The sequence below is a fragment of the Pocillopora damicornis genome, chromosome 14 (assembly GCF_964200805.1).
Source record: "Pocillopora damicornis chromosome 14, jaPocDami1.2, whole genome shotgun sequence".
Classification (NCBI taxonomy): domain Eukaryota; kingdom Metazoa; phylum Cnidaria; class Anthozoa; order Scleractinia; family Pocilloporidae; genus Pocillopora; species Pocillopora damicornis.
In genome coordinates, this window is record NC_142683.1 from 15,421,974 (window position 1) to 15,446,982 (window position 25,009).

A 25,009-nucleotide genomic window follows, 5' to 3' on the forward strand; every position below is an offset into this window, starting at 1 on the left:
TACTACTAATCTGGTTTTGGTGCCAAAACGCTTAATCGGAAGGTGCTCTGTTAATAGTCTCAGTAGAATGTCGTCGGCTATTTTACACTTTTACAGTAAATGGTTTGAACCTGTGGGTAACATATATGACTGTGTAGCCTGATCGTCCGAGTGCTTGAAGTCTTGAGAAGGACTTCTTTCGGTGGTGATGACTGACGTTTCGACAATCTGAGCATACGTCATCATCAGAGTCGATTGGATGGTTGTTGTCAGTCGAATGTTCTAATTCCGGTTGGTATAAACTGATTGGTCAGTTTTTCCGTGATGTTATTGGCTGTAAGACTCAAATATCGTAAGTCGGTTGTGATTGGTCTGATTCCATCCGTTAGTAAAGTTCGGTCGTTGTGTTCGTTTCGTTTGTAATGTTTATGTCGTCAATGAGTCATTTGCATGGTGCCGGAGGTAGTTGACACCTGTTGAGGGGAGTCTGGTCCGCGCGCAAACCAGCTTTTCAGAACAGGTCTTCAAAAGTAGTTAATACTGCAGGTTAGGCATTGTGCAGAGTCCCAGTCTATAATGTGCTTCGTATAAACCACTTTGTCTGTCCTTCGGTTCGTCTTTGTTCTTAACTGACATAGTATGGTGATGAGTTTGTGGGCGACGTGGATATTGAAGGGTTTTAGGATGCCCGAGATGTTCTTATACATGCCCTTTATGTACAGTATGGTTGCTGTAGTCGTAGGAGTTGCGTTGTGGTTTGTTTTGGTAGTTACAATAGGTCGGTGAGTGTTTCTTCGCACGAAGTCGGCGTTGTAGTTGTTCTTTGACAGGGAGCGGTTTATAAGATCAATTGCTTCGACTGCCAAGCTTTCTACACCGAAGAAACTGGCAGAAACCTCACAACAAGACTGTGTGAACACATGCGGACGAAGAGGAAACGTGATGTAAACAATCACATTGCTGAACTACATCGACTTACGACACTCACCCGATCAGACTGCACTATCACATTTTACACTTGCCGATGAAATGCATTGCGATTGAATACATTTGATTATTCATAAAGGATATACTTCAACCGCTACCACGCTAATAAACCTAGAATTTTTCTCAGTTAAGCAAATAATGAGCACTAAGGAAAACTTGTCGTTTGTATAACTGTACAGTATAGTTGTAGTGTATATAGTATAATGATAGTTTTATGGTTGAGGTTGTTGTGTGTAACTGCCTTTTATTCATGCGCAGAAAGGGTCCGTCAGATGAATATCCAGCACTGGAAAAGGTTCATATGCGTTTTCAGATTCGCACGTATACGCAAACTTAATCATAGGATTTGTACGTGTATGCTATTGATACACCTATGTGTTCAATATGATTTTCTTTCCTCGCAGCGAATTACATCCGTTCGTTTTCTCTCTGGCTATAGCTGAATTCAGTTCAAGCCGGAGCTAAAAAAAGGCCAGGGTGATATAAGAGAAACAACCAACTGATCTTTTTATTTTTTTAAGAGAACGTAAGAAAATACATTTATTAATGCCGGATCTAGACGTGAAAAAGCATACAAAAGTAGTTAAATTTCCTGTCAGTTACTAGCTAGCTATAGCTATATTTTCCCTTCGTCTTCGATAAGACAGCAAGTATTCAAATGAGCCAAAAAAGTTGAATTGCTACTCTAGCAGTAATGAATATTTCAGCTACTATAACTTCTCTGTCTATATACCTTAGTGTACCTCATTACATTAAATGCAATTTGTGTCTTATTTCTCTTTCGGAAGGTATTCAATTAACTCTTTTTTACACCGTAAATGAAAAGTAAACAATTTCTCTCAGCCAGCAATTAACAAAGCGTTTCTAACCTTAAGTTTACACAAAGATAAAATAGTCCAAAATAAGACTGAGTTTTGATAAACAAATTTGTCTTCAACTCAATTTTGAAACTGTGACCTGGCGAAAAATTAACTCTCTCTTCCGCATTACTTTTACCAATAAAAATATCGTCTAGGAGTTGATCAGATTTAAAGTCTCAGTTCGATTTTCTTTCCCTCGTGAAAGAGAAAGGCGATCAAAAACTTAAATTCCTTTGAAATTTGTGTCCAATCTGCCCCCCCCCCCCCCCCACAAGTACCTACTAAGTGACCACATAATGTTATTCCCACCTCACCCTCCTCAGAACTAACCTTACACCTACTAAGCAAATTACTGGAAATTCGTTACCGGCGGCGTCGTTTCACCATGTATTTAAAGCGAACTTAACATGAGTTTCTAACACTGAAAATTAGCATTAGGAATGACTCACCATTAGTAAATTTTCACGGTGAACAGAAAATTGCAAAAAAAATTATTATAAAACTGCTGAGTCATTCATAACAAGATTTTCCCTTCACATCACCAAAGTGTAGAAACTAAATATATGCGTGAAAAGTTCAACGAAGAATGCGTTACCCTAAAATTCACAAACAAAAATCAAAAGCAGGTATATATAGATCTTAATTGATTTATTTAGAGGATTTGTGTTTTGAGCCTAAAACATGAAAGTACTGTTCAGTAGAGATACAGGGGTAGACTAAGGCTTAGTTAGAAAGAATGTCTTTGAATTCTCGTCTAAGAACCTGAGAACACTTTTCAGTTCCTTGATATTAATTGGTTAAAATCTAAGGAAAACTCTAAAAACTTGTAATTCATATCTGACTGTCGCAGTTTTCAAAATGTTAGATGTAAAAGCTATGAAAATTTTACAACTCAAAATCTTTTTTAAGAATGTCAGAAAAAAATTTCCTAAATGACATTGATATCAAATGCCGCTTTTAAGAAAAAGTCGTCAGGTGCGTAAAAGGCTGTTGTCACCGGATGTCGCTGACAACCACTGACGTAAAAATTTCAACCTATAAACGTTTTCAAAGGTAAAGCGTTGTCCAGCTTCAATTTTTGAGATTTTTCATTTACGAAAGGAAACCCAGGGCCGTTTGTACTAAAACATATTACTTATGTTGTTTAAAATTTTTTCTTAACGATAGAGATAGAGTTGTGTCACATGATGTCTCTGAACGTGATGCTCTACGAGACCTAAACATCAGTACTGGAGGGTAAGGTAAACATTTGAGTCTGAATTTGAATAGTTCCCTTCGCAACCCTTTAACAGTCCTTTTATTAGAGTTGGAGACAGACATCCCATTGAGTAAGCATTGGAAAACCTATTGTTGTATAAATTGTTCAACTGAACTAGAGCAGTAAATGCAACTATGTTCACCAACCGAAATGCATGCATCTTTCAAACTCAATTTCTTTGTTTTCATAACGTTCACCAAAAACAGATCTATATTTCAAGTGTGTTTTTTTTCTTTTTCTTTTTCATGTCAAAAGGTCACCATTGTGTCTTTGAAGTCCAAATTTTTTGCCGGAAAAATTCGTCCTCAGATGTAACATTAAAACATTCATATATATTTCCTTTAAAAAGGAAAAAAGAGCATTTTCTGGGAAACTGAGAACAGTTATTTGCAAGTTTACAAACAGGATCAGTAGCTCTCTATATTTGCTGACATTATTTTTACTGTCTAAATCACCTCTGAGCTGATCAGGTTCAAAATAATTTTCACATCTGTGAGAAAGAGTGTTAGTCATCATATAAATAGAAATGAGTTTTCCAAATGCAAAACATTCAAATATAACGCGCAAACTTTTGCAACTGCGACCGTTGTTTACAAATTGTTAACGAGTATTGTTGCCTAAAGAATTTGCGGACTTATCATAACGTGTTTAATGTCCTTTAAAAGGTGCCACCTGTTGTTTCTCTATTTCCTATTGCATACAAAGTTAAGTTACGTCTTAACTAGAGCAGTACTTGAACAAGTCGCTAAAAACCGAGCTCCGGTTTTTAAGAGGAACCTAAAAATTGAAAACAGTCAATAATTTAATAGACAGTGAAACGTGTTCTCGGGCCTTTTCGAGCGCAAACGCAAAAGCACCAGCGCTGCTGCGTGTTTTGCCTGTTTTCTTGCCAATCGGGTTATTATCTTATGGTAAACTGACTTTAAATGCAAACGAATGCGCACTACTTTTGTGATAGCATAGTTCTATTGAAGATGAGCTCGAGGATGGAGATTCACAACACTGTAGTTGTGTCTTGTTGTGGGTATTACTCAGTAACTTGATTTCTTTCTATAACTGGCAAAATGTAAGTAAAATTTATTATCTAAAGTAAACGTGAATCGAATTTCCCGCGTGCTTCATATCTCGCTGAACGCACAGCTGACGTATGAACCAATTGTTTTATAACATTTTCAACCCGATGGGAAATTTTTTTCTCGTGGGATTTGTTTGCTGACGTCCTGAGCGTACACAATAGGAATATGAAGCACGCTCGCGCAATTGAATTTGATAAGACAAATTTATTAGCTATGTTATAATATTGCTTATGATCCATCAAATAATTTTGCTCGCGCGCGATTGGTCTAAACGCAGTAAGTGACTAAATATCCCCCGGCTAAAACTAGGTGTATCCAAGTATATCACCTAACCGATATTCCCCAATTTGCAGACCTTGCGTCCACCACGCTAAGTCTTCATCTCAAAAGTAATGCAATTCAGGGTAATTAGGTATTATTAACTGAATCGATAACGTAAATTGCCCACCGTAAAGAGTTTAAAAGCTCACGTTTCGAGCGTTTGCCCTTTGCAATCGCTCTGACGAAGGGCTAACGCTCGAAACGTCAGTTTTTAAACTCTTTGCAGTGGCCAATTTACGTTATCAACTCAGTTGATAATACTAAATTACCATGTTATACTCTCCCACCGACGCAGCACCACAGTTTTTTTTAGAAACTAAACCTTTTCTTAATTCAATTCAGTAAGCTGTTCATTAATATTTTTCACGTGCGTTACAAAATATTTGAAGGATAAAAAACACAATAGCGTCTATTTTGCGCGAAAATATGTACGGATACTTGTCTTTGGATATTATCTGTTCCTCGAAGCCCACAGTTTCCGCATCATGCAACAGAAAATTCGAGAAAATGACCGCGGACAAATATCCGCACTTATTTTGGCGCCAAATTGGAGCAATTGTCTATACAGCGCTGTATGGTGATTTAAAATTCAGTAGAGGGAAGCATAGTGCTATCTTGGGGTACATGTTGTTGTGAAGCGTTGTCTAGTTACTGCATTTTACGGATTTACAGTGCTACTCGGGGGTATAATGTTGTATTGTGCTGTATGATGATAAAACTTGCAGCACAGGGATGTATAGGGACGGGGAAGAGGGGCATATAGGAGTGCGTATTCGAGTAGACAAGGAGTTTAATAATCGACGGAACGTGTTTGCTCATAATGAATCTCTCAAGTTGTTATCGACTATCTCTTTAAGCACTATTGTAACTTATCCTTTCTTAATTATTGTTTTGTCAAAACTCTTCCTCAGGGTCTTCTCTGCGTCTACATCCGAGATGGCGGCTACCGACTCGGTAGAGTCCGGCTGTGGATTGGCCTGCCGCCATCTTGGATTCGCATTGTAGGTGGACCCTGGGCGAGAGTTTGACCCATTCCCAATCAGATGATAGAAGAGGCCTTAATTTAGACATTGAAGGACTTGTTTCCAACAAAATGCACCGATTATGTCGCCGAGACTTGGAGGGAGCTCTTCCGCTTTATAACTGCTATTATGATGAGAGGACTGAGGAGAGCACCCTGTGGACTAGGAATCAATCGAAAGGAAAACTGAGATTTCACTAGAGATGACTTTAAGAGGACACCATCCCAAAGTGGACATAATACGCATGATCACAACTACTATGGGGGAGTAACGAGGTATATGAGATGTAAGAAGCCAGACGTTGCGCGACGATTGAGACGAGTGAAAACTGAAACAGACAAGGAGATATTCGCGTCCTATGAAGCGCAGAAGAACAAAGTTGAGGGCGATAAAAGAGGTGCGCGTAAAGATGGGAATAAAGGAAAATTGCGACGAAAAAGAAATGGAAGGAACCAGAGGAAGGAGAAAAATAAAGGGATGCGCAAATGTGAAAAGGTGTAAAAACTTGTGTAAGGAAAAAGATAAAAAAAGGAGCAGACATGTAACAATATGAACACGTCCGTCGGCGTTCAAAACAGTGTGGCAATACGGAGAACAATAGACAGTGAAAGAGATACAATCGAAGAGATGACGCGCTTTTGTTAAGTGGGCGGGGGCTTGAAACATGGAATGTTAGTACACTGTTAGCTGCACACATCAACTTGGCGGGCGGGTCAAAACAAGCATTGAAGTCCCCATAGGATCTGCTTTCTCTACATCTTACGTGCTTCCTAGGAATATGGAGACAGAAAATGTAAATCAACGCAGTTTTTGTATTCTATACACTGTATATTTCTCTTACACAAAGAAGTAAAAAAAGCACCATATAAACTGCATTAAAACGTTCAAGGCATTAAGTAAAATACGCGCTAAACGGAGACGCCAAAATGAACCCATTTACTCCCAAGACTGATCATAATGTAAATTCTCCTCACGGTATTAATACACCGACAAACATGGAGTCAATAACAATTCGAGAAAATCCAAACTGGAGGATAATCTTTCACTAGAAACATAATGTTAAATCGAATTCTCGGAACAAGCGGCAGCAAAGAGAAACACATTCTTATCAGTTGGGAGAATTTTTCTTCAGAACTTGGGAGTTCATGAGTTAATTAATATAAACTAAGGTAAATGAACGATTATCTTCAACTTAAAAAAAAATAGCATCAAAACACTTTACACGAAATCCATTGACATTACACAAACCATGTTTATTTGAAACTGTCCCAGCACGTCTTTAAAATCCTAGTTACATTATACTCAAGCACGCTTATTATCAGACATCCTCAAATCACGCTGAGGTAAATTTAAAGCGATGAAAAAATTTCAAAAGGTGATTTCAACAATTAGAAGTTTTATCCTGAAGCCCTAAACGTTTTCAACTACGCACTAGGTTTACATTAATTAATGAGCCTTTTCATCAAAATAATTCCCGTGGAGGACTACATGGCTAACGTTAACTGCTTCTCTCATTTATGAGCGAAAATATTGTCGTACTAAAAACAACAAATTCCATGTCACATACAATAAAATTCACATCTATGGAAACTTTAATTATAATGAACTCTGCGTCCCTCTTTCCTAGTTTAGATTACATGGACAATTTTTAGCCTCTCTGTCGTCGTTCTTTAAAACGAACGGAGAAGTGTTTGGTAAAACGGACAAAAATTGGCCAGACTCGTTTGATTGAAAACAGGGTTGTAGCCAGCTTTTTGATTAAATGTAAGCCTCTTCTCTCACAAATTTCAATTTTTGTTTCAACATTTGCAAGAGTCATATTATCTTTTAGTAAAAGTCAAGCGGGCAGAAAACAATTGTAGGCCGGGCCAACGGGACTAGAGGCTGGCTACACCCCTAAAAGTAGGTGTAATGTCTCTAACATATGGTAAGTAAATTTAATAACATCATCTCTGATGTTTACTTCTTAAAATTAGGCTTAGAATGGCAATCTTGGCACTGACAAAACTAGATTGCATTAAAATGGATTGAGTTGAAAATGGTAATCAATTTTTTTGTAAAGATGAAGGAAAATTGCAACAAAGTAGTTTATGATGTAGAAAATGGTCTAAGATCAATTCACATATTCAATTCACATACATATTCAATCAAAGTTATGGAAATTAAAACTTCGCAAACTTTTGCAAATGACGAATTGTTTCTTTGCTTATCAAAAGCTTAGAACATAAAGGTAATTAAAATCCGGTGGAAAAGCCCCTGGTTGGGTAAAAGAAATAAACTTTAAATTATTTTCCATACAACTGATTGTAAAACAAGAACAGAGCTGAGTGACATGTTGGTGGAAATGGAAACCTCGTTCACAACAGAGGCCTTGTTGCATTTCGTTCTCTTCGCAAGCATGTAAATTTGTTAAGGTAACAAAATATGACAATTCCACTGATCAAAATATAATGAAATAGACTGGTTTATTTCTTCACCATAGTAAAGCTGCACATCTCAAGTTCCATTTAACAAAAAATTAAAAAGTAAAGAAAAATAGCCAAAAATTGTTTAAAATAGAGAAACATTTAAACCTTCCAAGTTCCTACTTCATTCTTTTGAGATGAAAAAAAACATTTTCTCACTTATTTGATTTTCTATTCAAATGTTCTCTTTCCTTTGCCATCAGGTCAAACGTGAGGTCATCTCCAATCAGCATAAAGGGCGCCCAGTATTTGATGTCGTGGAACTCATCTGATTCTCTGAGGCTTTTCATGGCCAGGTTCAGTGACTTGCTTGTAGGTTTACCTCCTGCAAGGTGTTGATAAAAGCATTTCATGAACTCCAGAGTAGCCTCGTCATCAATCGCCCACAGGGACACCACAACAGACCGAGCGCCAGCTCCCATAAAAGCGCGCGCAATGCCAACCACACCTTCAGCCTTGATCTCGCCCCGACCACTGTGGCAGCAACTGAGCACAACAAGTTTGGCGCGAAGTTGAACATTCAACACATCTCGAATCGTTAAAATGTAATCCTTCTTCTCCGTAGGCACGGTGGATATTCGGTCTAGGTCAGGTGTAAGAGCAATTTCGCCAGTTTCCGGACATCCGTGTGCCGCAAAGTGAACTAAGGAAACGGAACTGAGTCTTTTCAACACCTCACGTTTCGTGGCTTGTCTGCCAGTGATTGGCGTGATATTCAGAATTTTTCCGATCTTTTCTACTTCTTCTTTAGCACACGGAAGTTGCTCCAGGACTTTCTCTCCCTCGCTGTTAGTAACCTCGGATACCCACGGATCTCCTACAAGTAATGCACCACTGCTTTTGTGATAATCATCTGGGCAATCGGCAATGAGTCTAAGACTTGCTAACGACGGAGCGACTCGGATTGTGAACGATTCACACAGGTATTTAGAATTACCATCCTTCAATGCAGCATAAGGAGCGATCCACAGGGGTCCATCAGGAATAATGAGTAGCTCATCCCCTTCAATCAAGTCAGCCACCGGCTTCATAACGATATCATACAAAGTGCTCAAGCATCCGTCTTGTTGGATGTGAGGTTGAGGGTTGGCTTCTTTGGTTTTCTCATCCACTTTTGAACGGCCCTCCCTCAAAGCATCTAAAGATCGATTCTCGCATCTCACATTAGAACGAACACCAAGTTGTGTATAGACACCGAGCAAGAACGACTCAAAGGACTGGCTAGATCCACCATTCTCTGAAACAAAACCTTTGAGTTTACTTTGTCTTAACTGAACTTGTTTTCCTTCAGACACAACCCAAAGATTGACGTTAGCTTTGTCCACTGCCTGAAAGACAGTGTTTGATGGAACGTTTTTTAAAACTGCGCAATCTTCATCTTCTCCCTTTTGGTGAGTTGTTTCACCACGAAAACTGGATTCCATGAGGGCGGTGAGAGCTTGAGCTCGTCCTTTCTCCGCAACAAATAAGGCTTCATCTACATTACCTTGTTCTACGAGAACTCTCCACAAACCCGTATACGCCATTTGATGCTCATTTCGAAAATTAACTTTCCACTCATCTTTAGATTTTAAAAGTACTCTCAAGGAATTGAATAAGTTTATGCTAGCTTGATAATGTTCAACGGCTTTCGGCAGTCCACCTTGCAACTCAAAAACGCATCCCAATAAACAGTAGGCCATTGCCTCCAAGGATTTGTCTCCTACTTCTTTAGCTATTTTAAGATGTAGGTTGTGGTACTCTATGGCTTTTTTGAAATCACCCAGACTAAAAAAAGCATTGCCAAGATTGCCATAAGCACCACCCTCCCCATGCTTGTCACCTACTTCTTTAGCTATTTTAAGATCTAGGTTGTGGTACTCTATGGCTTTTTTGAAATCACCCAGGCTCAAATAAGCATTGCCAAGATTGCCATAAGCACCACCCTCCCCATGCTTGTCTCCTACTTCTTTAGCTATTTTAACATCTAGGTTGTGGTACTCTACGGCTTTTTTGAAATCACCCAGACCGTTATAAGCATTGCCAAGATTGCCATAAGCACTACCCTCCCCATGCTTGTCTCCTACTTCTTTAGCTATTTTAAGATGTAGGTTGTGGTACTCTATGGCTTTTTTGAAATCACCCAGACGGTAATAAGCATTGCCAAGATTGCCATAAGAACCACCCTCCCCATGCTTGTCTCCTACTTCTTTAGCTATTTTAAGATGTAGGTTGTCGTACTCTATGGCTTTTTTGAAATCACCCAGACGGTCATAAGCACTGCCAAGATTGCCATAAGCACGACCCTCCACAAATTTGTCTCCTACTTCTTTAGCTATTTTAAGATGTAGGTTGTGGTACTCTATGGCTTTTTTGAAATCACCCAGACCGTTATAAGCACTGCCAAGATTGCCATAACCACTACCCTCCCCATGCGTGTCTCCTACTTCTTTAGCTATTTTGAGATGTAGGTTGTGGTACTCTATGGCTTTTTTGAAATCACCCAGACTAATATCAGCATTGCCAAGATTGCCATAAGCACCACCCTCCCCATGCTTATTTCCTACTTCTTTAGCTATTTTAAGATGTAGGTTGTTGTACTCTATGGCTTTTTTGAAATCACCCAGACGGTAATAAGCATTGCCAAGATTGCCATAAGCGTTACCCTCCCCATGCTTGTCTCCTTCTTCTTTAGCTTTTTTAAGATATAGGTTGAGGTACTCTATGGCTTCTTCTCCCCGATTATAGAGATCTATGACTTTCTTGACATCACCTGAACTTGCACTACCGTGGTCATGACTAATAGGATCTTTTTCCTCCATGGATTTATCTCCCACTTCACTGACAGACTGAAGTGTTAATGACAACAAGATCCTATTGTTTTTTTCAATCTTTTTTTATGTTAAGGGTTAAAAATGTGGAAAAAACAAAAAAGATTATGTTTGTGATCATATTGATATGTAATAGGCCATTTTAACATTTGCGTGCTTGGTTCCCAAAACCTCTGAACAAGAGCGATGATTAAGGGTGAACTTGTTATGATAAAAACATTGCTGCTTTTTAAATGCAAACTACTTTGTTATTATCGTTTCTAGATACTGATCTCTATCACAACCAGGTCACCTTCAGCCTCACTCCAAATGAAAGGCTTGGCAACTAAGTACACAACTATAAAATGGCTCATTTGGAGGGCTTTTGTAGATGATTTATCAACATTCAGTCTTAAAGTCAGTTATGAAGTAAATCTACACTTCAAAAAATGTTTTTTCTGTGAGCAGCCTCAAATTTAACGCGAAATATCTAGATTTAATCCCTAGTTTCCAAAAACTGAGCAGCACTTGCTCAATTTTTAAATTAATATAGCTTTAACATCAGACAAATGTTTTACAGCAGTGGAAGAAATGAGTCTACAACACAAATACATGTCTTTAAAATTTTTATTTGTCCATAACACAACGAAAGTTTCCGAGTCTCCAAGTAGAGTAAAAAGGTCAAAGGCAAGAAAATCTGCATAAGATATGTAAACATTACCAAGCTTTTTGTTCTGGCTTCTTTTAGAGAGATCATCTACCCAAGTACCATGTATAAACTGGATGAATACTAGTCTTCTAACCCTTTAACTCCCGTGAGTGACCAAAAGAGAATTTCTCCTTACAATAGCAATACAATATCAATCAGATAAGTGTTGAGAGTAAAAAATAATATATCAATTTGAAAATAGTTAGTTGATGCAATACTGAATTCTGTGTACGAACATTACAACAATTGTATGGTTGACAGTAAGGATAATTACAAATTTGGTCTGGGAAATTAAAGGATTATTTAAACTAATGTACCAGTCATTGGCATGGATAGTAGAACTAAGTCAAATTGGCTAAAAGGAGTAATTTCATTAGTCATGAGGTAATAACTTCTCCTATGTTTTTTATCGCACACATTTAAAGTATATGAGCTGGCAAGTTCCCATCAAAATTAATACCCTTCTTTGTATTTTCTCCCTTGAAACATCAAATTATGGAAACTTTTTCCATTATACCCACGGTTAAAAATGAAAGATTCCTTCAAAGGATACAGCTAGTCCCTTATCACACCAAGTGATTGCTTCTTCAAATCTCTTCAATTCAACACAAGCAGTGGCTCCTGTAGGCAACAACACAAAGAAGCATACTGTTACTGTAACTCAATTCTGAGAAAAGAACCTGAAACCATTGAAATCATTACAGACAAGAAGAAAAAAAGACAAAATAAAACAAAACAAAAAAACTAAACGGAAAAGAATGAACAGGCCCTATTAGATTTCAGTTAAATTTATTTAGCTTTAAAGACAACTAAAACTTCCAAGAACATTTAAATTGGGATCAACAACTCCCACAAAAACACTAAGAGTTAGTTAAGTCCTGATGCTTCTTTTTAAAACAGCTAGATAGTGACTTAAGAGCGTGTCCACGAGAACACCAGCAGTCGTGGTACGTGCCATCCCACCGATTTCAGTGAAACTTTGCCAATTTAAAGGGTCTACCCCAAAACTAAAAAAAAAAGACTGGTTTCTGTTTTAGTTTTTCTGGAGAGAGATAGACCACCCCCTCCCCCCCGGTTTTTCTTGGTTTTCACCAAGGAAATCGCTTCAAATAGGTAAAATGTATGAAGCTCTCACTGCGATGGTATTTAACCAATTACTCACATCCTCAGTTAATAGGCGCCGCGAGTATCAGTCAGTTTGATTGACGGCTTGTCAATCAACAGAGGCAAATATACGACTGTGTTTTTAGACTTTTCGATTCATCCAAATATTTGACAACTTTGAGGTCAAATATCTCCCGTTACCAGAAAGCTACAACGCTAATCCTAATTCCCCTTTGTAACCCATCATTTCATCTCTGAAAATCATCAAAAAAATCTTTGGGCACTACCGCATTTTTGTCTTGGATACCTTTTAAAATCTGCGACTGTGAGAAGTTTCTCTCAACTACACCTGTCACGCAATTCTTGCTCTAGGCGGTCACTTGACAAAATAAACCTACACTTTTTAGCTCTATATACAAGATGGTTGATCAAGAAAGGTAAAAAATGGGAAACCTTTCGGGATTTTTTGTAGGAATGGAAAATTTCACGTTTAGAGGGATGCGTGTAGACGAAAAATCAATGGGAAAATCGTTGCGTTTCTTTCTTCAGTCGTTTATTACTTTGAAGATTTGCTAAAATCAGGACATAGGGCTCTTGTAAAGAACAAAACATTCATTAGGCTATACTTTGATCGTCTATTATTATCATCGCACAGTTTACAATAAGGAAACTGTAACAGGAGAGGAGATTTTAAAGTCACATGTCGCCTGCTTGTTGACGTACAAGTTCCCGAGTGTAACAACTTCGGCTTTTCAATACCGCGAATGACGGTATTTGCTATTTATTTCCATTAGGACATGAAACTAGGTCCTGATAAGTTTTTTTCTCTCGTGACTCCCAAAAACTGTGTTTGCGACAACATCAATTGAGAAATCAAAGACAATTACGCCTGAGAAATTCGCTTGTAGCCTTCTACCCGCAGAAGGCAACTCCATATAATGAAACGTTCTAAGGGACCGGTCATTATTTATCGCCTGGGGGAGGGGGTCGGAGTATTTTTGTTGTCACATCAGAGCATTTACCTGATCCCCCCGTAGAGTATCTAGTTTTTTAGAGATCCCCCCTTATCGGTAGTGGAAAGTTTCATGATCCCCCCCCCTTTTCTCCCAGCCACCGCGAAATAACTTTTTGAATATGCAAGTGATATTTTAATAGTGGTACTTACGTCTCATGGACCTTGAACCACAACGGTAAATATTTGCTCGTCAGATACGAACTGAATTGTCGAGGAAGTGCCAATCTCAGGCTGTTCATCCAAATCCGCGAAAACATAGTCATCGTCGCTCTCTGCCTCTCCACTTTCGGATTCTTCATCCTCGGATTCCACGTCATCTTCATCACTCGACAGTTCTTCTGTTATCTCAGTCTCTTTATTCTGCCGGTAATAGTGACATCGAATGGCCTTCACTTTGTCAAGTTTCCGACCCACAGTCGTCAAACCATGCTTGTTGAGATACAGGTCTAGTTCTCTTACCCGCAACTTTTCAACTTTGCCACCCTCGATGAGGTTATCCCATTGAAAGTCCTTGTACGTTCGTTCGGCCTCTTGCCTTCTTCGCTCCTGAGCTGCTCTTGTTCTGATGTCCTTTCGGATCTCAATATCCTTCAAATGATTAACATATGCAATGACGTGCTTCTCTTCCACATTATATTTTGAGCAGAAGCTCTTCATGGTATCCTGATCGTTTCTGATACTGTCAGAATGTTCCTTGTACAGATCGTTAATACATTTTCTTGGAAGGTAATCATCTGGTGTCCTGCCCGTCGATTCCGTCTGATAGATATCCATGAAATGTCCAGGATTGTTTGAATCTGGTACAGGTTGCGGAATTCTTTCCGTTTCTGGACCGACCCATCTATTGTTAGAACACCAGGAACAGAGATTGGAACTTTCTTCTCTTGACTCTTTACAGGCATCACGACAGAATTCCATAAAAAGTTCTCCACGAATATAGTGGTCTTCCATAAACGATTCGATCTTTCGGAAGTATGCTGCACCGGGCGCTTGCTCTTTGTTTCGTTCTGATGCACCTCGATAGTTATCGAGGTAAACAGAATTGAAAACGAATAATTCATCAGGGGACTCGCTTACTTTGCTCTTGATGTAATCTTTAAGGACAGGGGCATCATCAATTCTCTCGGCTACCTGACTACAGACATACCAGGCATTTTTCTCCATCCGTTTCTTTTCGTACTCTTCGTATGACTGGAGAGACAGTTGTTTGATTTCCTCTTCTGAAAGATCCTCAAATCTCCTATATTTTTCCCACTCTAGAGTTGCGCCATCCACGAGAGCATCAGAAATTGCCGAGTTTGTCCTTTCGGCTTCACCTTGCCCGCTGTCGCCCCTCGAACGATGACATCGCACTCTATAATCGGAATTGTGAATCCTTGCTAACTCGGCGTCTCGAAATCTAACTTCGTAGTTGGAAACTCCCTCGCCCGGACCAGCATCTGTAAGGTCAGCCCATCGTGGCTTTACAGGTGGAAGGCAGAGATCTCCGAGAACTTCAAGACCATGTTTACATGAACTGGTTACCCTTAAAATCCTGTCCTTTCTCGCATCTTTTTCCATGGAATCGACTTCCTCTTTAAACAGATCATCAATGGCATCTAAAATGCGTTTCGTGACTGCTATTTTCTGACTAGCAAACAGAGCCCTATTGTGCTCTGACATTTCTGTGTCTGATCCCCCCCCATTATGCTTGTCAATTACGGCTGATCCCCCCTAAAGGTCTTCAAAAAACCATGTGATCCCCCCCTAAATACTCCGACCCCCCCCCCCCCCCCAGTCGATAAATAATGACCGGTCCCTAAGACCTCTGTAAACTAGAGACATTGGGTGATGTTGAGGAGCGAAATATTTACACTAAATCTGTGACCCTCAAACGGATCATGTACTCGTATATGTAACGTCCGGAAAATGTCACGCATGTATAACACCGTAGGCGCACCTGGCGAATTCTATCCACTGGCTTCAATAGCAAAGAGACAACTTATTTACTATTTGTATATGAGCAAGCTTATTTACCCTACTTGAAAAAATCCTTGATGAAGTCTACTATTGTCAGACGAAAAGCGTGAGAGATAAATACAAGTTTTTACTTTCTCAGTTCGTGCAATGATGCTCACTACTTTGTTTCGTCAAAAATGCTTTTAATGTGAAGTCACGTCGACCTCGACAGAAAAACTAAGCTCACCCTGTCATAATCAATGGTTTGATACCGTAAGTACCAATTTAGGTACATCATTGGGCTTTGGTCACAAAAAAATGTGATAAAAAAAATGTGCGTTTCCTCACGCTCGCCACGTTTATTCTTTGGAAAATTATCTTACTAGAGGGCAATGTCTCTTACCTTGGCGCGTCTTGACTCTGGCCGACGAAAATTATCTAGGTGAACTCCATGAAATTCTAGTCAAATGTTTTAAAAACTTTGTCTACCCTTGATTTGCACGCAAAAACAAAAGGCAAATCCCGAACGGTATTTCAAAACACTTTATTCATTAGTCAATTTATGAACTGTTTTATAGCAGCCCAAGGAAAAAAGAAAAATTGAAACAACCGGCGTATCGGTCAAATGAATTCCAATTTTTTCAACAAGGAGTTGGTAAGTTCATTTTTCCTAGTAAATCTAAGTGGGGGTGATTTTTTTGTGACAGCCGATCAAAGATAGACTTCTCTGAAACGTCACTGAAACTCTTTTTAAGAAGAGTTTACACTTCCGGTAATATTTTCCTCCTTCTCGTAACAGCGCAACAGACATTGTTAATCCTATGTAGTGTAGGTGTATCAGTTGCATTACGACTTCATAGTGATGCCATATAAGAAATCGAGTGTCTAAAAAGTCCTCCATTTAATCTAACACTCGAATTGATAAAGTCAAGATGGTGCAGTTGTCTTTTTCATTTGCAACTAACTGTACAACCAAATGTTATTTTTCTCGCGCTGGCCAGGGACGGAAACAGCTCACACCTCTAAATTCGTGAGTATACAGCTTTAAAAAAACATTCGAGAGACGTCGATGTATCCCAAACATGCGTTTCTTCCGAGATGGAGCTTATTCTAGCGCGTATTGGCTTATTTTGAGATTACGAAGGCCGCGATTTCACGATGTACCTCAAATATCGTGCACAACTTGGTGTGAGATTCAGAGCCTCGTGTTCGTAAATGCCAGTATCCTCCTAATAAAAATCGGTGAGACATAGAGTGAGGGAGAGATGAATCTGCAGATGGCAGAAGAAATCAAAGCTGGTGGCGAGTCTTCCTGGTGGCGGCAAGGTGACTGTAAACCTAAACAGAACGCGTACTGTAGCTGCTATCTTAGAGTCGGCAATGAATAAGGAAGAAGGGCAAGAAGAGCGCTTATCTGAACATCAGTTTTCCTAACTGGTGATTTGTGACTGAGATGAACTTTATATCATATGATTGCTAGGGATACACAGGTACTGTAGAGGCGCTCACATAGATAGAGGTGGGCGATCCTCCCTCTGACTTAAGAACTGCGACAAGTTTTAGCGCAGACCAACTGGCACAGTTTGAAGCACCTCAGGGTCTCACTAGGCTCGTCACATTAGAAACCTTCAGCAAACTAATCGTAGAAGCGGGTGGTTATCAGCAACGTGCACAGATTTCTGAACGCGGGTCATCGCGAGAACTATACCCAATCCGTCATAGACAAAACAAGAAAGCGAGATATTCTTGCTAAAAGAAGGATGTATCAAGACGTTTCAGTCATTGGCTGCCATCCAAATGTACCCTGACAAAGACAAACACAGTGAAGCCGACAAAAAAATTCCGCCTATGTGTAGGAACCCAGTGTTCGCTATGGAAGGCCGCAACAAGGTAAACTTGAGATGCGCTGAACTGCAAACTTCTTTTATTACATGAACAACGATTCACTGAAATTAAATGTATAAATCCGCTGAATAAAGCAAAATAACAACCGAATGACAAACGAAAGGAAAGCTAAATATAAACCGATCGATACTTACAAGTTTTTTCGTGCCTTGTTCCGCTAATACAAAAAAAAACCTTGTACAACAATCATAGCGAAAGCTAAAACTTCAAAACAGACCATGTGCTCTCTTATTGTGACTGCAAAACATGTTACCAGCGGTACACGTCATAAATGACTCACTGAAATGTCTCAGTCATTACACTATGATAAGATCAGGAGGAAATGGACTAAGACCGGCTTGCCATTCTATAGGGGATGGCTACGTTCAAGGTCGGACCTCAGGTAAAATTCTGACGAACAATCCCTAACCAGCGAAGTGGACTTTGGATGGACTCTTTGGAAAACACAAAAAACAGCCACCTTTTCTCAGAAAACAGAGAATTATCTCCTACACGTGTGCTGGACAAGGGAGGAAACTAGTAAGGCAACCGCCTCTAATGTGACTTCCCAAATATCGAGTTTAAGAGACGACTTACCGGTTGATACAGCAGCAAATCGCTCGATACTTCAGCCGCTTATCTGCCGTAACAAAAATTGGTTTATTGATGAGGTCCCCCCCTGTAAATATGAATGAGGACGGAGAGGCTGATGCCAATGATCTACCTTCAGAATTCGAAACTGACCGAACAAGGCAGAAGATAGGGAGGGACCTTGCAAAATTTAGACGAAGACTGCAGGTGAGGGTACAGTTACTATTATATTAAGCTAAAAAAAAAAAAGACATTTGCATCTCACTTTTCTTTCATATTTATTGTTTTTGCTCACGAAAACAACTGGCTATGTCTTGGGATTTCATCAAGGGAAATTTGCAGGAAGCCTACTCGTCAAATTACTGCTGGCTCATTCTTACTTAAAAATTTTACAATTAAACGCCGGCAACACTCGATCTAGAGAGATGTAGATTTATATGTAGTAATAGAATGCTTGAAAAAAATATGCAGATATTTTACTATCGAAGCAGGCAAATAATCATAGAGATCTGCAGATTATTCTGAAATAGTTATCTAGCAGACAGCATGAACAACGCGCTTGAATAATTCCTACTGAGAGTCTTCGGGTCACGCAACAGATGTTAGCTTAGCGGAGTTCTGCATGGAAATGTTCGATGGCAGTAAGTGACAACGACAACACTATTTTAATCTCATTTTCGGGATAGAAGCACAGTTTTTAGTCCGATAGAACTATTGATATTTGCTCTCAAGCGAGAGCGCAGAATTTCTCGTCTTTAAAAGCCGAAGTTGTAGCATACTGGAACATGTAGTAATATAAACCAACACACAGCATGTGACTTTAAAATCTCCTAAAATGAGCAATGATGATGATAAACCATCAAATTATAGACTAATGAATGTTTTGTGCCGTACAAAAGCCATATCTGATGTTTTTAGCAAATCTTCAAAGTAATAAACGACTGAAGAAAGAAACGCTACGATTTTCCCATTGATTTTTCGTCTACATGCATCTCTCTAAATGTGAAATTTTCCATTCCTATAAAAAATCTCGAAAGTTTTTCACACTTTTCACCTTTCTTGATCAATCATCTTGTATAAAGAGCGAAAACAATGTAGGTTTATTTTGTCAAGTGACCGCCTAGAGCAAGAATTGCGTGACAGGTGTAGTTGAAAGAAACTTGTAACAGTCGCAGATTTTAAAAGGCATCCAAGACAAAAATACGGTAGTACCCAAAGATTTTTTTGATGATTTTCAGAGATGAAATGATGGGTTGTAAAGGGTAATTAAGATAAGTGTTGCAGCTTTCTGGAAACGGGAGATATTAATTTTGACCTCAAAGTTGTCAAATATTTCTAGGATGAATCGAAAAGTCTAAAAACACAGTCGTATATTTGCCTCTGTTGATTGACAAGCCGTCAATCAAACTGACTGATACTCGCAACAGACATTAACCAAGGATGTAAAAATATGTGTGCAAGTCCTCAAAGTAATCGATTGAATACCATCGCAGTGAGAGCTTCATACATTTTACCTATTTGAAGCGATTTCCTTGGTGAAAACCAAGAAAAACCGGGGGGTGGTCTATCTCCCCCCGGGAAAAACCATAACAGAAACCAGTCTGTCTTTTTGAGTTTTGGGGTAGACCCTTTAAACTGGTAAAGTTTCATCGAAATCGGGGAGATGGCATGTAGCACGACTGCCCGGTGCTCTCGTGGACACGCTCTTAACATATCTGACACCTGTGACTCATTGAACTTAAGGAACTAAAATATTCATGCTGAAATTTTGCTTTCCATTCCGCATTGAGTTTTTCATCCCGTTCAAAATAATATTCTCATCATGATTAATGGAAGTAATGGCGTAGCAGTCAAGAGCTGGATTCAAACGTACATCAGGGTGGTCTCGACCTCTTAATTAAAGTCCATTGAGACAAGATTGAAATCCATTTAACCTCATTTAACCTTAGAGTGTTGAGTTCTTTTTTTATCATTATTATTATAGTACAGCTACCATATCTAACCTCTCACAATTGCCTTAAGGAAAGCTGGATTTAACTCAATGGCTGCTTCTGCATCCCTTAGTGAATCCTGGTGATTTCCTATTATTGAAATAAATATCTCTGATTAACCATACATGTTACAAACCAACTACCATTACTATAATTTTGGGAAAAACTTGTGATGCTCATTGATATCTGGGGTAAGAGGTTACTTCTTTGTATATTTGAGAGGCCAAGATAAGATGTAAATTTTTCCGGGCATGCATTCAAAATTATCACCTTTTCCAGAAAACTACTACTGACAACTCAATAGGTTCAAAATAGAAAAAAAAATGCATATTAAAGCTCTCATTGTCTTACCAAGTTTAGAATGTGCAATAACCCTGTTGTTGTGCAGTTTGGCCTTGAGTTCTTTTTCGTTGCAGTTCATTTTAATTCCTTTGGTGTAAAAATGAATAGCATTGATGAAATCTCCTTTCTTGAAGGCCTCATTACCCTCATTCCTATAAACATCAGCTGTGGCTGCAAAGAAAAAATAAGAAATAATTTGTGTCAAAGTCTGTGGTTGTAGTTAATAATTACCTGTGGTTGTAGTTAATTAGTGCATAAGCAGAGCTGCCAAGATCTGGAGATTTAAAATCTGCAGATTTTTCCTTTAGTGCCAGCTAACAGTTATTATATAACTAACAGTTATTATATAAATCATAAGAATAATGATAAAGAAGATGAGATTAATTTTTATAATGATGTTAATAGTTTGGGTGACAACAGTGGTAATAACAATGATGAGAATTAAGTGTCACTCAATTAGAAGTAAACCCTTAGGCATTTAAACTTTGGGACATAGGTTTCCCAATATTCCTATTCCACAGGCAAAATTAATAATGTGTTTAAATGCCCCACACAATTTTTAGGCAAAAAAAAATAATAATAATAAGCAACCTGACTTTCAACTAATTGACCAAACTTTAAAACCTAAACCTTGTAGACTTTTTTCTTCTGAGCCATTTGTTAGTGAAAGTTCACTATCTACCTTAACTCTTTAAACCTTAAGAGTGACCAGCATCTCACTTCTCCTAACAGTAATACTGCTGAATCATTCACTAAGCTCATGAGAATAAAGGAAATGATCACCAACCTAAGAAGCATTGATCTTCAAATGAATTCTCTTTTTCAGTACCACAAGAAACATACAAAGAATATAGTATGGAGAATATGGATACTGATGTTAGGGTGTCAAGGGTTAAACACCTCCATATTCAATGATATAACACTTGCACTCTACTGGAAATTGGTTGCTTGGGGGAAGATGAAACTTTCAATTGATTGTTGCATAATATAATGGAAAGATGATGATGATGATGATGGTACCTATGATGCAAACTTACAAAATGCATGTTATATGATGATCAAATGAAGTCTCAACTTATTATAACTTTGCGTACTTGTTTTGAACTTTGAGAAAAGAAAATTGCTATGTCGCACATGATGGTCTGTGGTTTTGTTACTATTATGCGCATGCATGCCATGCGCACCTGTCGTTGAATGCGAACTGCCATGTTTGATTAAACCTTGTTGTGTTGTACTAGTTTGATTCATTCAATTCCGCAAGACACAACAAAAATAACAAATATGTCATATATCCTCTCAATCAATGAACAACATATTGTAATCATAGAAGACAGTCATAACTGGCCAAATATCCTTTAAAGTGGTAATGCAGTGTATTAATATCATTCTCCACATCTGCTTACATTAGTGAAACTGGTGGAATAGAAAACGTTTTAACGTGACTCAAGCCAAAGTTGAACCTAGCTCACCTCGTAAAGTGTCCTCATCAAAATCTGGAGCATTTTCTTTGTCAGGTAAGTCTTCATTTTCAGATGGAACCTTAATTGGACTTCTTTCTTTAGCCATAGCAACTGTAAGGGAATGCTTCTTTCAAAAAGTTGCTGTTTTAAGAGCGAATTTTTTTTATCACCGCGTGGGAGGTGGCACATGATCGGAAAAATCACTATCATCATATTTCGCTCAGAGATACCTCAGGGTAAGTCTATAAACGTGGTATAATTTTTTTGTTCAGAGCTGTTTTTATTTTCTAGAAAATCACCAAACACTGTATCGAGCCCCAACCGCCATAAAATGACCGAAATGAAGTCGACGAGTAGGGCAACAAAACCTTTATTCCTCAAAAGCGCAAAAGAAAGCAAGTCTTTCTGAATTTTACCTATTTGTATACGAGGTATTAAAAAATGATTTGAATCTAATAACGGGCTTGTTGACATAACTATGAATTATTGGCGAATATTTGAAAATAGCCAAAATTTGATTGATTAAAAATTACATTTTGGAGCAGTTTTTCAATAAAAATGTTTCCTACCTGGTATAACTCGGAATCACTTGAGATGAGCATTTTTACAAAGTGGAAAGAATGTTCTTTCCATGGATATAAAAATTAATTTGGGGCTCCTAATTACTGCGAAGAAGTAGCTCGGTCTATTTCGTGCAAATCGCAATGCCGCCATGTAAACAACCGCAGATAATCCAATTAGGCTTTTTATTATCGAAGCCATAATTCCAACAAAATCTTATCGCTTTGACCTATACTAGATTGTAAACTGGATTTCTTAGGCTCACCTGGCGAAAAACACCTTTCTAAGATTGGTTCCTTGCCTCAATCTTGTTATAAAGAGACTTGACAACAGCTTCGATAGTACAGCACTACAGGCGGTGTATACCAAATCACAGTGAAAACATCTCACGAAGGTTCCTGCCGGAAACGTCGCGTTGCTGAACAGTTATAACCATATTTCAGCTTGGAACACTCACATTTTACATGTCTTCCTTTCACAAAAAGAATGGAAGTTTGTTTTTCATAGAACGAGCCAGAGCATCCTGACAGATGAAATGAATCATTGACGTTCGTTTTTTGCGATGGTGTCACGCAATAACATGTCACTCGAAAGGAGGCTCGGTTACCAATACGCTCTTATTTTCTTTCCTTCTTATCCCCTATTTTTTATTTCCGGGAAAAAGTTTTAAATCCAGAATTTAAAATTACCGTTGTTTGCATTTTTTAAGCGCGATACCACTCATGCGTCACCCTAGACTGCTAAATGAATTAGGTATATGTTACTACAGCATAGAGGAAATTTCACTGCATTAATTTTTAACGACGTAAAAAAATATGTTATCCTATTTTGTAAATTGTGACGGCTTGCAGGGTAGACAGGTGCAGGAGTGGAAAAATTACATTGGGAGTAGCTTTCTAAAATACTCAGCGCTAAAAAAATAAATTAGATTAGGCACAGTTTCTAACCATATAATAAGCGTCGCGCCATAAATTTTCCAAAGCAAACTAAAATGGTGTTTTCGTTTGGCCGCCGATTTTTTTAAGAAGTGAGCGTACCAAATGGAAATCAATTGCTCCTTTCAAAGATTAGTTGGGTGATGCTGCTCCCAAGATAAGCGAAGTCGAGTCGCAGGAAAAGCTTCTCTTATAGTCCCTCTGCGCTTGTGTGAGAAAGACATCTCAGCGCACAAACAGGCTGTGGGCGTGAATGATGTTGAATCGGAAGTCGATCTCATTTTAGCACGGGCATCGATATTCACGTTGCCTTCCAATATTTCGGTATCTCGATATCTCCGTTCATCGTAAGCAGCCTTACGTGAGCAAGATCGAAGCCCTTTGTTTTAGCTGTACCTGTCAGCAGTGACGAACTACATGTAGCTTGAATATTGGTTTCATTGACCAGGAAAACACCTAAAGTATATGACACTGTATTCTTTTCCTTTCTTTCTTTCTTTCTTTCTTTCTTTCTTTCTTTCTTTCTTTCTTTTTTTCTTTTTTTCTTTATAAAACCCATTCAGTTAGCTGGTATGGAGGAACTTCCTGATTTCTTGAATCTCCGAGGGTACGTCCCCTCTGTCTTGTCGAGAATTCGGGATCTCAAAGAATGGCCGATTAATTGTTTGATTAAGGGACGGGAAACAACTTTTTTCGAGTTCGAGTTGAGAAAACTGTCAAGTTTCTAGCGATGGCCATTATCATCGTAGCAATCAAGGTACAAAATCGAAAGGTTTAAATTGATGAGCACGCTATCGTAAGGAAAATTTAAAAAAACAACAACAACAACAAAAACCAGAGATTGTGTAAGTCCAAAGCTTTAAAAAATGTAATTGCAATGACCTACAGTCAGGCGATATCAAATAACACGTAATGTCTCGCGGCCTGATACAAGCGGCCGACTTTGTGACTCGAAGATTTACGTTTTTAGTGAAGTTTAACGTTCAAAGTGCTTAGATAAAGCACGAAATTGTTAGTCTGTTGTTCTGTTTACATAGTCGGTAGAATTTTTCCAGTGTCATTAGAAAAGAACGCCTCACCGTGGAACCTGTCTGCCTGCCACTGAAGGTCATGGTAGACCTTATCGATCCGCTAGGGACACGTAGGTGATGTATATAATCACGGAGCACTAGACAATTAACTTCCAGTTGTTTTAGTTAACTGGGAAGTTCGTCATTTGAGAGGTTACGCATGACGTTTGTTTTTCCCGCGAACGTCAAAAATTCAATTTCTGTCGTCTGTCTCTAGGCGTGTGTACACGGAATTAAGTAGGTTTGATTTATTTTATTTTATTTTTTGTGCAGGATTTTTTTAAGAATTCCATAAATAGGTAACAAAATGAAAGGCAAGCTTGCGTTTGCCGTTTGCCGTTAAACGTCATGCTTAAAGTGCCTATTGATAAATAGAATCTTTGCAAGCGCGTAGTCGTGGAAATAGAGTCGATAACAACGCATGTATAGTCAGTACCAGGGGGTGACTAAATTTACGAAAACGTCAAAAAGTAGTTTTTCAGAATGGCACTGATTCAAAACACTCAAAAGAGATCTACAGCGTTTTTTAAGTGAATTTGTGCAGGTTTTTGTTTAAAACATAACACTGACTAAGAAATAAATATTAGTTAGCCCTGCACTCGGTACAGCGATGTCTGCAAACGAATGCCTGTCTGGGTGTCCTGTGCACGTT

The 25,009-nt window shown here is 38.6% G+C and overlaps 1 protein-coding gene and 1 long non-coding RNA gene across 2 annotated transcripts in view; one reads left to right on the forward strand and one right to left on the reverse strand.

The window, feature by feature from the left end:
* LOC149034665 (uncharacterized) overlaps positions 1–25,009 on the forward strand; it is a 262,282-nt gene that overhangs the window by 66,167 nt on the left and 171,106 nt on the right. The gene's annotated exons all lie outside the window — the stretch shown is intronic.
* Positions 13,737–21,539, reverse strand: LOC149034671 (uncharacterized). The gene is made up of 2 exons (XM_089194899.1): positions 21,516–21,539; positions 13,737–15,298 (listed from the first exon to the last, which is right to left on the reverse strand). Exons 1-2 carry the CDS (start codon positions 21,537–21,539, stop codon positions 13,739–13,741), a joined length of 1,584 nt encoding a protein of 527 aa, XP_089051025.1. The 3' UTR covers positions 13,737–13,738.

Coding starts and splice junctions, on each gene's coding strand:
- LOC149034671 (XM_089194899.1), bottom strand. CDS start 21,539: ATGGCAGTTCGCATTCAACGACAG. Junction 15,299..21,515: donor CAGTTCGCATTCAACGACAG/GTGCGCATGGCA, acceptor GAAGACCTTTAG/GGGGGATCAGCCGTAATTGA.